Here is a 13,627-nt window from a genome sequence, read left to right on the forward strand (position 1 = left end):
TTGACTATTATGACTCATTAGCGTGAAACCAAACAACCTATTCTCACTTGAAAGTGGCCCACTGAGGTCAAACCTGAAGAAAGGCTTTTTAGAAGAAATCTGCTTCGTATTTATGGTTCAGTGAAAATGAACCAAGCCGCCATGCATCAAAACGGCCCATCGGCACCACCATACGACACTGTATACGACTCGGGACACGTTTACAGAATAAGTGGAGGTCATGTCGAGAACACGTCCCCAGCACAGGTAAGACCGATCCCGAAACATCCAGTCGCATTGAGCCGAAAAATTGCTGAGAGCTATGTTTGATTGTGTACTAGTATTTTTTATGTAATCTATATCCCCCCCCCAAATATATGAAGGAGTTCACGAATCAAAACAAACCCGATCACGTGACGAACCTGTATTGTATATTTCCTCGGTGGGAGCAGCCACAAAATCAACACCTTAGCAAATGACGGATATGACGTCACCATATACGCCTTGTTCTAGTTAAACGACGTAATGTCACCGACCATGACTCCCATGTGAACTATGATGGTCTGACTGTATGTACACGTGACACAATAACTAACCAATCAATTCTACACAATACACATGGACTAAAGGTTAGTTAGCAGTAGACGTGCGTATTTGGTCAACTGTTCGCTTCTAACATGTCTGTTATTTTTAAATGGCGGCTGTGCAGGGTTCAAAGTCCACCAGCTCCGCGTCACATACAGGAAGTACGTAAATCAAATTTGATTTAATGTATAGCAGTCGAATGAATTAAATCGACCCCCCTCCTTTATCGTAAACAGAAAAAAAACAAAAACTATTTTGTTTTTCCAGTCGTGGATTATACGGGCGTGTGCCACAATAAATTGTCGTTTGTAGCAGATTGTTTCCAAATGCATCAGGCATAGTACCAGGCACTTTCTGTGTGTAGTAAAATGATCCAAAAATACACACATAGTATATTCCCCACAGTGCGGCAATGCATGTTTCAATGTGACCGCTACATGGCACTGTGCACTGTAACCACAGATATACGGTGTGGCAGACATGTACAGTACATAAATCAAAAATATGTATAATGTCACATTGTTAAATGATATGATATAACACACTCGGGACACTGGGGACATGGGACATAGTTACCGAATCAGAAATTAACCATATACTATGGTCGGCTACCGTTTATTGAGCGATGATTCCAAGTCTTCGGTGTCGTCGATAGCTGGAAGTTCGGTAGTCGGTTAAGCTACCTAAAAAGGAAATCGAGTCTCATATTTCTGTAAATTAATTTTTGAATCATATATGACACGGGTCATTGTTCTGGTAATATTCAGATTGATCGGCTAATGAAATACACTGTCCGTTATTCCGGCTTATATTTATATATTAAGAGATATTTGACGTTGTGAACAGCCTGAGTGTGATCTCTACCAGAACAGAATTTGTAGAAATCCAGAGTCAAAATGAAATCCTCAAAAATCAAGTTAGATAAATTTGTTGACAGCTGGGGAGATCGGTTTTCATCAAAAAAATCAAATTGTATGCGACTGTATGAGGCGACTCGAGGCATAGACAAATATGTTGTGGCACCTAATTTCCTGTGTATCTTCGGGCGGAGTTACGTCACAAGACGTTCCACGTTGCTAAGACTCGTATCACTGTACCATGTATTTCTATGGGCTCTGTGCGCGCTGCTGAGGAACGCGGAACGCCGAGCGAAGAGGGGGCGAAGAGCCGGTGAAAATTCGAGAAAAACAACATGAACTCAACTTTGAAGTAATCCTGAACAATCAAATTTATATGCGTTACACACGCAGGTGTAATCTTGTTACACTGTTAAGGGGAGTCTCAACAACCATCCCAAAGTACCGTTTTCGTAGAGTTTTCGGCCTTTGTTATCACCGTGATGGTTACTATGCGGTGAAAATGCATGGATGTCCGCCCCTGAGAATTCCCTTATTTTGTCTATAAAATTTAATTTCACCAATTTGAAACGACAGATTCCATAACTATATAAGATGTTTTCATTGTACGATATTCTTAGTGTATCAACGATACACCAGTGAATGAACACAATTAGATGCATCGAACCCGTACGGTGTACGTCAGTGGCGCTCCTTACGGCTTAGAGGGCGCACATTTGTATTTTCACACAGGCTGTTGCACGCACTACTGGTCTATCTGAGAATCATCATGTGCAATGACGGAAGTACGCGACAATCCAATTCACGCAATTACGCAGCTCAAGAGATCAACTCAATATTTCAATTAGTTTTTCCCAGTTTGCTGCATAAATACCCTAATTTTCAAAATAATGTTATTTAAGAATTTACAACTGAAAATTGATAGACTTATAATTAAATTTGACAAAAAATAACACATTTATGTTGGGAGTTAAATATCTAATCCCATCGTGACACACTTAGGGCATCGTAAATATAAATAATCAACTAACCATCGATATAAATGGTGTCCAAGGAATATTTATAACATATTGAAACAAACAAAGCAAAATGATAGACACGACAATTTTTGTTTTGTTTTAGTTACATTGTAAACATTGGGCGTACGCGTGTGGCTATTATGATAACCAACATAACATTTTTGAAACTTAGTCAATTATTAGCCAATGCATGCACCCAACTCAAACTATGAATCCATCTACAGTATCAAAAGTCGACATACCAATTATAATAAATCGGAAATAAAATAACTTATAAAACCATTTATTCTGTGGACTTTGTTTATTAAGTTGACAAGACTTATAACTAAATTTATTGCTACAGCTATTCACTTACGCAATGCGTTCCTCGCGATCGTCAATATTCGGAAGATGTCGGAAGTTTACGACATTGCTCGGACCAATCATGATGGACAATCATGATTCAGTTGCAAACCATGACTGAATACAATCGGCGGAGTTTCGGACAGCATCGATCGAGTGTTCTAAAAACACGATAAAACTGTTGAATTTTAAATATAATTCCTATCAAGTCGAATATATAGCGTGACTGAACGATAACTTGAAGCAAAGGTGGTAGAAAATAACTTATTTGATACATCTATGGTATAGATGAACATTTGCGTTTGGTGTTTGGTTTATTTCACCACCCCTCGATGGTGGTTGTTCTCATAAAAAAAAATATTTTTTTTAACATTTTTCCACGACACAGCGCCCTCTGTTGAGTAGTCGGCGAAACCTTTTTTGAAAAAAAAAATTCACCAGAAACATGTTGTAAATACCGAGGAATAATTACATAACCGAATTTCCAGAGTGGACAAAATCTTCCGTTTTTTTACGGTATTTCATATATGGAAACTTAACGCCGATAAGTTTGAATATGTCTTTTCAGATGTAGTATCACATCAAGTTGTGTATTAGCATATTACCGATATGTAGTCGGAGTTTAATTTACTATCGATATTAATGAATCGCAATTCACAGCAATATAACTCACCGCGTGGAATTGTAATGTTTGAGAGGTCGTTCTGCCATGAGACCCTGTTTTTTTTTATCAGTACCAGGAACGACATGATCTACTCTATGCGTGTAATTGTATATTTATACTAAGAGACCTCCGTAAATCACAAACTTCTTTTATGTAACCCAGATTACCCTAAGAAATAAATTAATAAAATCAAAAATGAAACCATGCTTCGAGAGACATTATTTACACAGTTGCTTCTATAATAAAACTAATTTATTTTGACAAGTTGTAGGGACAGTGTTATACGATCCGCACCCTATAGGGTCAACGAACTCTAACACCAATCCCTGTCTGTCTTGTCTGCCAGTGTGTAATCAAGTGACGTCAACACCGGCGTCCACACTACTTGTGTCCGTATAACAGGCGTATACGGTTGCTATTTGGAACCAGGCTCTTTACATATTTTTACTATATGGTAGCGCATATACCGCCTTTCTACAACTTCTAAATCGACTGTAATACAGTGTAACACAGTCAATGAAATGTGAGTGGCTGTCTAAACTGTGGGTTTACGTCTCGGATACTAAGCAAATACTATTCTGTTTTACAGAACGTTATGGCTGAACCAAGGGGAGCAGCTCGACCTCAACGTCAGGTAAGACGACAAACCCGTAGACGGGTGCCGAGAATGGAATCGACTCGAAAACGCCATCAGCGACAGCAATCAGGACAAGTCAGCCTGTGCGTTAAATATGGCATATTTTTTTACAATCTGGTCTTCTGGATCGTCGGTACCGCCTTGCTGGCGTTTGGAACTTGGGGCTTAGTGACGAAGGGGACCAGTGTTGACGAGATCATCGGCGGGTTCATCGACCCTATGTGGTTTATCGTCATCATCGGGGCATTCATCTTCATCATCTCGATGGCTGGCTGCATTGGCGCTCTCAGGGAAAACACATGTCTGCTAAAATTCTTTGCCATAATTCTGAGCATCATTATGCTGGCTGAGACCGCCGTAGTGGTGTTGGCTTTTGTTTACAAAGAACAAGGCAATATAATTGGTGGTTGGATCGATCGCGCCATTGTCGATTATCGGGGTAGGTTTTCTATTTTTTTTTTCCAGCTTAAAAGAAAATGGCCGTTAAGATCTCGTTGATAGTATGAGAGCCTCGAGACTTGGTTTTGTATTCCGTCATCACGTCCACTGTTCCATTGACCTGTGTAGCCGTGATATCCGGGCATTTTCTACCGCCTGGCAACCCTCGCGGTGAAAACAAAGACAAAAAACTCGCAGAAAACGGTACTTTGCGATGGTTGTTGAGAGTCCCCTGAACAGTGTAATAAGATTAGCCCTACGTGTGTAACATATATGAATTTGGTTGTTCAGGATTACTTCAAAGTTGAGTTTGTGTTGTTTTTTCATGAGTTTTCATCGGCTCCACCGGCGTTCCACAGCAGCGCGCACAAAGCCCATAGAAATACGCGGTACAGTGGTGCGCGTCTTAGCAACGTAGAACGTCCGTGACGTAGCTCCGCCCCCGAGGATACACTGATCGCTCCAATGAATCACGCCCTCTAGCGATAAATGACACCTGTGACGTGTGATGGTACAAGGATATCTGATATCTGGTTGTCCTTCAATAAATTAAAAGTACTGTTTTTTTTTTAGATTTTATATATTCTAAGTGATGATCGACTACACAACCAGATGGAGTTGTTTATTGCAACGATTTTGCTTACACCAAAGTGAGGCATCGGCGCTAGAGGGCGCGACTTTAAATATTGAAAGGGTGTATGCTTACCATTAAAGATTCGAACACTGCGATGACATATATACAACATATGACGTCATAGCTATGTTGAATATTTAGGGCATATCATCGAAGACATGTTTTGTATCAAAGTTACCATCTTTACCTTCGTTTCGAAACACCACCCGTACTGTCGTGGAATATTTTATTTCCAAATAAAATAAAATTTCGTAAAAAATACAGCCCAATGACGTCACACAAATCAACCAACTATAGCAACAATAATGTTACACTTTATGATATGATATAATTTTTTTTTTTTTTTCATTTTTCCAATGACGTAATAACAATAAAAATCACCACCATGGTAGACGACCCCGATACACAGTTCTTATTGGATCAAATGCAGATTGATTTGAAATGCTGCGGATCAACTCATCCCAATGATTGGGACAACAACCCGTAAGTAGCCAAAATTTAGTAATATAAGGATTGTAAATGCATTTTTTTAAATAATGCCGAATGACAATTTATTTAAAATACTACTCTAAATTGTTTTGTTTTTTTTCAGTTTGTAACAAATTTAGATTTTGAAACGATGATTGAGAAAATTATGACAGCAAACACCACTTAAAGCCTTGTAGTTGTTATAACGCACCATATGGGTTCTATACGATGTATACGAAAGTATCAAATACATTGTTGGAGTTTGTATACACAAAATTCGGAACACGTGTTGTGTGACTATTGTGGCTTTTTATTCGAGAAGTCAGGTGTTATTCCGCAACACAAACAGTTATGTATGAACCTGAGAAATTTAAGAATAATTTACTCGGTACATCTGTAGGGCGCCATCATAGCCAACTTCATTCTACACTTTCGTTTTTTTTTATATTTTATATGTCACAGATACTTCAATTGTTCATCTCCGGCGGTGTCCGCGTGTGGCGTGCCGTACTCGTGTTGTATAAAACCAGAGGGCGAACTCGTCAACTACCAATGTGGCTATGGACGGTTACGAGAAAAGCCAGACCACGAGTGGATAGGAGTGATCCATGTACAAGGGTGCGCAGTGTCCATCGAGCAATGGATGAACCAGAATTTGGTCATTATATGTGCTGCGATTGGTGGAATTCTCTTGGTGCAAGCGGTGTCCATTTGTTTCGTTAAAAGTCTGATTCACGACATCAGAGAAATTAAGTCTCATTGGCGTGTAGTATAGATACGCCGCGCCCTCTGTTGGCGGAATTTCTAAGACTTAACTGCAAGGGCCACTATTTCGATATTGCTTTAATCTGTGGCCAACCAAACATCAGTAAAACATGTTTTCCATAGATTTGATTATATTCTAGATGACAAACGAGTGCACAGTCAGGGTTGTCTCTTTCAGCGATATGTATTATTCGCATATACGTCATCTTGACGCCATAGCTTCGCCCCTTCACTAGATGTTTTAGCAGCGCGTCTGATTCGTTTCATCAGTTCGTGTTTTCTTTTTTCTTTTTTTACATTTATTCAATAAAATCTCAACTTGTACGTTATATATTCATAAATGTAACACTGAATTACTTTTCTGCGAAATTCATAGTCACGTGCGTATACTCTTGGTACTACATAATCGATCTACTGTTCAAAAAGCGGCATGCAATTTTAGCGAATTGTGGTAAAATGACGTAATAGCGAAATGTTGACTTAGCGAATCTCTCTTGTGATTGCTGATTTCTTTGTTTGGCCGCCATTAGCGACATCTTGAATTAGCAAATCAGTTCTCTCGCTAGATTCGCGAAAAAGACATGCTCGAGCGAAAAAGACATGTAACAGTATATGTTGAAGGAACGATTTTACCGGAGCTTGCGGAATTAATCAGTATTGTTCAGAAGCATATTAATGAAATGGTGTATTATTAGAAGAGTTTTGAAGTTCTGAAATAGATTATACCCCTATGCAATTGGACATTATACACAATTGTTCCAATAAATAGTTTATATTTTGGCAGCTTTGTTTTTAAACTTAAAATATGAGCAATGTTGAATTCGAAATTTGTATGATTTACTTTTATATGAAGGCACACAAATTGTTCTTACTGTAACAGTATTATGAAAAAAATAACTAACTTACTACTAGCTGTTGCCTGTATTATATTTTTGACTCACGTGCAGTACGATAGCAACCCACATTTAACACCATAACAACCTCCGAATAACGCAATAACAAACCATGGCCACGTGTAATAAGATAACAGCCGGCTCGTAACAACCTCAGAATAACGCAATAACAAACCATGGCCACGTGTAATAAGATAACAGCCGGCTCGTAACAACCTCCGAATAACGCAATAACAAACCATGGCCACGTGTAATAAGATGACAGCCGGCTCATAACAACCTCCGCATAACGCAATAACAAACCATGGCCACGTGTAATAAGATAACAGCCGGCTCATAACAACCTCCGCATAACGCAATAACAATTCACGTGTAACGCAATTACATGGTACATATCAAATTATTGTTACGGTAATTACTGGCATGCAAATTAGTTACTTGTTGGCGATTGACACGGTGTGTTTGATAGTGGTATACAACGCTCTTTTTTTTTTTTTATTACGGCACGCGAATGAGCGCTGTACAGCGACAGTCGCCCTCTGAAGCTCACGGTCAGCGACTTTGAATTCGAACGACAACTGACCCTTCGTTCCCGAATACATTCTCTTGTGATTTGATAATGTACGTTGATGAATAAATTAGGATGTAGTTTACCATGACCGGAAAACGTGTGTCCTGCAAGCGCGATATTTATAACTCACGGTGAACTGAATCATAATCTGATTTGTTGTACATTGTCGGAAAATAACCGAGCTTGATAACAATTTTGGATTCTGACTGAAAATTAGCCAGCCAATGAGATTGGTTTAACTTCAACTAATTGACAAGCTCGTTACAATGACCATTCAGCTCGTTTCTCTTTTCGCCAAGCATGTATACAAGCCCATATCCAGTGTAACCAGTCATGTACAAAGCCATTGAGTATTTAAGTCGCAAATGAAACGTCTCATTAGTAGTGCCATCAAAAACGTCATTTGTTGCACTTCACCTACTCTTTTCAACAATTCCCAGTACATTATTAAGTTGGAAACAACAATATTTAAGAGTGTATGTTTTCGTCCATATTGCATCTCATGTGTGGAAACAATAATTTTTTTTTAATACGCATGCGTGTTTACTTTGTGGCTAAGTACAATACTAATCGCTGCATGTGAGTATCAGTATGTTTTCATTCTTCGTGGAACGAATATTATACACCGACGCTGTACTGCATAATCAATATATTTTTACACAAAGAATTTATTTTTAAGGGGTAGAGCTTACGGACGCTTTGTCCAGTAATATTTAGTAACTGCGTCTATCTTCGAAAGTATTCGGGTGGCAATCCTCTGTATTCTGTATTAACATTTTTTATTGAAGAAATGCTAACGTATTTATTGTGGCAGTCGTACTGAATTTCACCTGGTTTCACCTGGCACATTATAACACCAATTTTTGTTAAAATATTTCACATTTTCTTATTAGTTTTTACAACATACAGACGAGGTACATAGATACAGTGAATATATGTCGCGATGTATGCACCTAATCATGATGGGCGGCAAGTTTTAGAGCAAATTTTGCGCAAATGAATTGCAATTTCACCGTAATATACCTTCAATGTTTTAATGACGCTGCCTACCGGAAAGTCAATGACATGCGAGGAGAAGTTTAGACCTTGCAGTTTAATTTAAGTATGTGTATGTGGCGGTGGATTGAAAAATCGTGTTGCATTTGCCAATATCTCTATCATCATTATAGAGCTGTTCTGTATTGTCATGTAGTTGATCGTGGTGTAACCTGACATGTAGGCTTGAGTACCGCCCTCGCTGGTCGAACGGCATTAGACCCCACCCAACTATGTTGGATTTGGAGCACCGCGGAGGGCGCAACTCACACGTTCTTGTCAGGCTAATCATGGTGTTGATACAGAGCTCAGATGGTTTAGACATGAAGTCGATCGTATGGTGGCGCTGTTGCAGATTCATTTGGCAGTCGTTACCATGTCCTCATACTCTTTCCCATAGTTCCTTGCGGTTAGAACACAAAGGACATATTCGTAGAAATAGGACTCTGCGTGGGAGATTGCCGTGTCCTGTATTTGAATAATTTATTAGTCATCAGTGTTGCATAGAAATGCACACTGAATGAGATATGAATTATTAATAATAAAATTAATTGACAAAAATCATCACGCTATTTAACTTTAATTATACACGCCAACCAAAATAGACTACAGGTACACTGTATCGCAATATCGGTCATATACTGTAAAATGACTAATTTTCACTGGGTTTAAATTTCACTGATTTACCATTTCAGGCATATTCAGTGGGTTTTAAATTCACGGTTTCGTCATTTAGATAATGTGTTCTATGCTAAATTGTACATATTCACTGTGTTTTAATTTAGCGCATTTTTCCAGTCAGCGAAATAAGCTAAATTAAAACCCAGTGAATAATTACCCCCTTTACAGTATCATCTGCGAGGTTTCGGTGTGCATGCGTGTTATAATGTTAGAATTGAATGACAATTTAGTGACTATTTAACATTTTGACTAGCTTTGAGCTGAACACAAATGTTTGATCGAATAGCGTACGCAAAATTGGGGCACACAAATAGATCTAAGACGCGAATGGCGACTGAAGCATGGTCTCGTACGCCGGGGGCGAGAGATCACGAGACATGTTTTTTGACACTAAAACATTCTACTGAATTCCGTGTATTTTAAACGCGGTGTACGCGTCGCCTGAAACCCATAATAAAACACATCGCGTCGCGACGTTTGGGGAATATTAAATATACCTGGAGAGACAATTACAAATGTAAATTTCTATAGACCAATTATTTGATATGTGACAGTTTTATTACTTGTTAATTATAAAAGTGAAATATACAGACTATACAGATTAATTAATTAATACATTTGTGTGATTAATGTGTCATTGCCACACCCACTTGGGTTTTGACGAATATACATCGTAATTTTACCGTCCGCGGAATATGCATGGTATCACCACAATTGAAATGTTCTCACCAAATATACCTGAACTGGCTACCTGTATCGAGCAGCCTCGGATGAACCGTAATCGTACCCGTAGTATTTTGTCATAAGAAGACGTATGTATACATTAAGGTGGGGGAGTGGTCACATGCGCATGCGTCAGATGGCCATAGCGCGTCATTGTTTACAAACATGAACAAGCGTCTGCCCACGAGCCTTTGCGTTTTTAACTTGCGTTGTTATCGTCACTTAGGACCCAATTCCCGCGCGCATGCGCAGTTGACGACCCTTCCGCTTCAAGATATAGTTGTAAGGATAATTGACGGCGAATTTCGTTGTCAAACTAGGAATACTATAGCACTAAAAATCACTGCAACAATGGACAGTATCCCATCACTATTCAACGGCAAACCACTTCCAGATGTATTCGAGGGATCGAAGTCGAAGCAACTCAGAAGAGGTCACCAAAAACCTTCTGTCTTCGCAGAATGCCGTCCCGTTCGAATTTAAATCTCCGATCGGAGTCTCCTCTAAACTTGCATTCTGACAGGCCGTAAATAGGTTATTGCAGAAATTCTCGCAAACTGTGAGCCTTTGTAACGCGTAGAAGTAGTGTTGTCTAGGTGAACACACCCAGCACATTAGATAATTGATCCATTTAAGGCATTCGTCGCTGGCTCCCTGTGGCGCTGTTATGCCAAATAGAACGTCAATCTCCCCCTGGGTACAGCAGGAATATTCCTTGTACCACGTGCAGTTAAGTAAATTGGGCTGGCGTGTGGGTAAACGGTTGTCAAAGTACGGGCAATAATCTATGTGTTCTGTAGCGATTCGGTTATTGGAGCTTCCAGTCACATACTCACCGCACACCAGAAATCGTATACTGATTGTCACTAAAATGTTCACTAAGTTGACCATCATTTTCTTAGCATATAACGTCCTGACAATTCATACTCCTAAAACATTGTAGTATCTCTAACATTTTTCATCCTGATCGAACCGTCGAGCAATCCACGTGTTAGTGGCATTGATGACATAATCGTACGAGCAATTTTCATGTAATCTACCAGTTCCCGCCGTACCATCAAACTCTACCTTTAGATACACCCGTGTCATATACACTCATTGGATAGAATATCTTTCTGCAAAATAAAGAAAAAAAAATACAAATAACACTTTACTATCTTAACCCTGTTTAGAATTCTTCTAGTTTTTAGCAAGAACAGACTCATCAAGCGATTGTCATTTGAACATTAATCACCATATTTGTCTGTACGGTGGCCCCTTCATTTAAATAATGTTTCATTCAAAGTTTAAACTGGGGCAGCTCTCGTTCATTTTTGTTTCAATTAATAGTTAGTGCAAATCAGTTTCCTTTGATTTCTCAAAACTACCAAGTTTGAATGAACACTTTAATCATAATAGTTTTTATAAAAGACTACGTAAGTTATATGCCATAGTAGTGTTTTACCAAAAACGCATAGAAATATAAAAAAAAGAACTAATTTGGCAGTTGTATTGTAGAAACCACCTTCCCACAACACCGAGAAGCCGAATTTAACAACTGGCGACAAGATGGAAAAAACAAGGATTCCGCATAATTCGTTGGTTATGCGTAATGGTGTACCGATTTTGTTTTCTTCTTTTATCTCTGTATTTTTTTCATATTGTTGTTACTTCTGAAGGTATTGATTTAGTATGGGAAACTCATGATTCCACTGATATAAACACGCGCAGCTGAGCTTCCGTAATGGCGTCTAGTTGGTATTCCTGACGTGATACTTGTTTGATGATAGCCGTTACTTAGTATTGGGTCTCGGCAGACTGTGGACAGTGGCGAATCTATTGCGAAGGATTTTGCTGCGTATGACATCTCATGGGGGTCAGTCTAAATGCCGTTACTACCCCATGTGCGTTCCAACTTTTGCAGGAAAGGGCGGCGTTTTTCACTTTCTAAAGCGGGTCTGGTGAATAGGCCCCCTTTAAAATTGTAATGTTTGCAATAGAACCCCAGGAATAAACTCACAGGGTTGCGGCTGCGTCCGCTGTAGGACCCATCTTGCAACAACCACTCCCATACGCCGCCCTAGGCCCCGAATTTACGGACCCATAAAACAACAAATGACACCAACAGGAGTTGCATACACAGCAACCATTAAGTAGCTTGTTTGAGTTGATCACACTCCACTTGAGTGCAAAAAACGGCAGAGAATGCTCGCAATAGAGGTAGGATGTTCTCAATATATGTCTGCAATAGGGGGTGTTTTTTTTTTTTCTTCTTCAATCTGTCTGCTCTAGGGGCAACTATATTTACATTGCGCCCGCAATAGACCATTCCCGCTCACTGCGATAATCACGCGTTATGCGTGAAATCGAACGTAAAAACAGGACAAACAAAGCTCATAGCGTCGTAGTGGCGTCAACATCGCGTGGGATTCGACAAACGCAAAAATATTTTGGGGGACATTTCCGTGCTTAATAATGTGCTGTCCACATTTGATGATAGGCAACGGATTAAGTGAGGGTATTCGAAAGCAATATTCCTCTGTCGAAGATCGGCCGGTCGATGTGAGTTACGAAATAAAAAAATTCGAGTTCAAAATCAAATCGTTCGTTTTTTGCTGCAGACGTTCGACGCGCGTCTTTCATGCATCTCGCGAGATCTGGCAGTTGAACGGAAAATCACCTATAGGGGGTATGGTTTGCCAATGTGCTGCCGGCCCTAGGGGCCTATTATTTTTTTAGCAAGAATGCACATGGTGTAAGGTCTCAATATAGAGTGACCCCCCACCCTGAGCATAATATACATGATGGTGCTCGATAGAGATCACCAGCGTGAAGCGGGGTACGTGACTGTCTACTCCACCACGCCAGTGGTGTAGGCATGCACGTATGCCCACTTACTCCCCCATTCTGTTCGTTGCATTCGCACCTTGGCAATCACCCTATAAATCAATTCATCGTTTTTATTTTTCCTGTATCGCTTTCTAATTTCAGATTTGTTTATTAGTCTGTCTTAATTACATACAAAAAATAATCAGCAATGTCGTCCATACTTCGACTCGGAGTTGTGCCAAAGTACACACTGCCAATAATCTCACGAACACATGTTGGATTATATGGAAATGACATTGCTACTGAGATAACCGATTATCTTTGGGCTCAGCCAGAACTTTAAAATATTCAGACCACTATCACAAATACACCTTTTCTATGAATCGCGCTCTCTACAGACGAAGTGATTCTATGACGCGTTTTTTGTGACACAATGGCTATACAAAGTGTCGATATTGAGAAATTATTCTGTATTATTTTTGTGACAAACGAAAATGATCTTTTTGAACGAAATTGCCTTCACCCATA

General features: G+C 39.4%; 1 protein-coding gene across 2 annotated transcripts; it reads left to right on the forward strand.

Moving 5' to 3' along the window:
* Nucleotides 1-6,717, forward strand: LOC100378439 (tetraspanin-17-like). 2 transcript variants are annotated; one of them, XM_002739353.4, is made up of 4 exons: nucleotides 1-246; nucleotides 4,036-4,522; nucleotides 5,548-5,638; nucleotides 6,086-6,717. In XM_002739353.4, the coding sequence occupies exons 1-4, from the start codon at nucleotides 127-129 to the stop codon at nucleotides 6,396-6,398; spliced, it is 1,011 nt and encodes a 336-aa protein (XP_002739399.2). In that variant the 5' UTR covers nucleotides 1-126; the 3' UTR covers nucleotides 6,399-6,717. The 2 variants fall into 2 exon arrangements, with proteins under 2 accessions (XP_002739399.2, XP_085349495.1); XM_085493369.1 differs by lacking the exon at nucleotides 1-246 and adding an exon at nucleotides 500-608.
* The last annotated feature ends 6,910 nt before the right edge of the window (nucleotides 6,718-13,627 follow it).

This window comes from Saccoglossus kowalevskii, chromosome 18 (assembly GCF_978046115.1).
Source record: "Saccoglossus kowalevskii chromosome 18, keSacKowa6.1, whole genome shotgun sequence".
NCBI classification, from domain to species: Eukaryota; Metazoa; Hemichordata; class Enteropneusta; family Harrimaniidae; genus Saccoglossus; species Saccoglossus kowalevskii.

Coding starts and splice junctions, on each gene's coding strand:
- LOC100378439 (XM_002739353.4), top strand. CDS start 127: ATGAACCAAGCCGCCATGCATCAAAACGGCCCATCGGCACCACCATAC. Junction 4,523..5,547: donor CGCCATTGTCGATTATCGGG/GTAGGTTTTCTA, acceptor CCACCATGGTAG/ACGACCCCGATACACAGTTC. Junction 5,639..6,085: donor AATGATTGGGACAACAACCC/GTAAGTAGCCAA, acceptor TATATGTCACAG/ATACTTCAATTGTTCATCTC.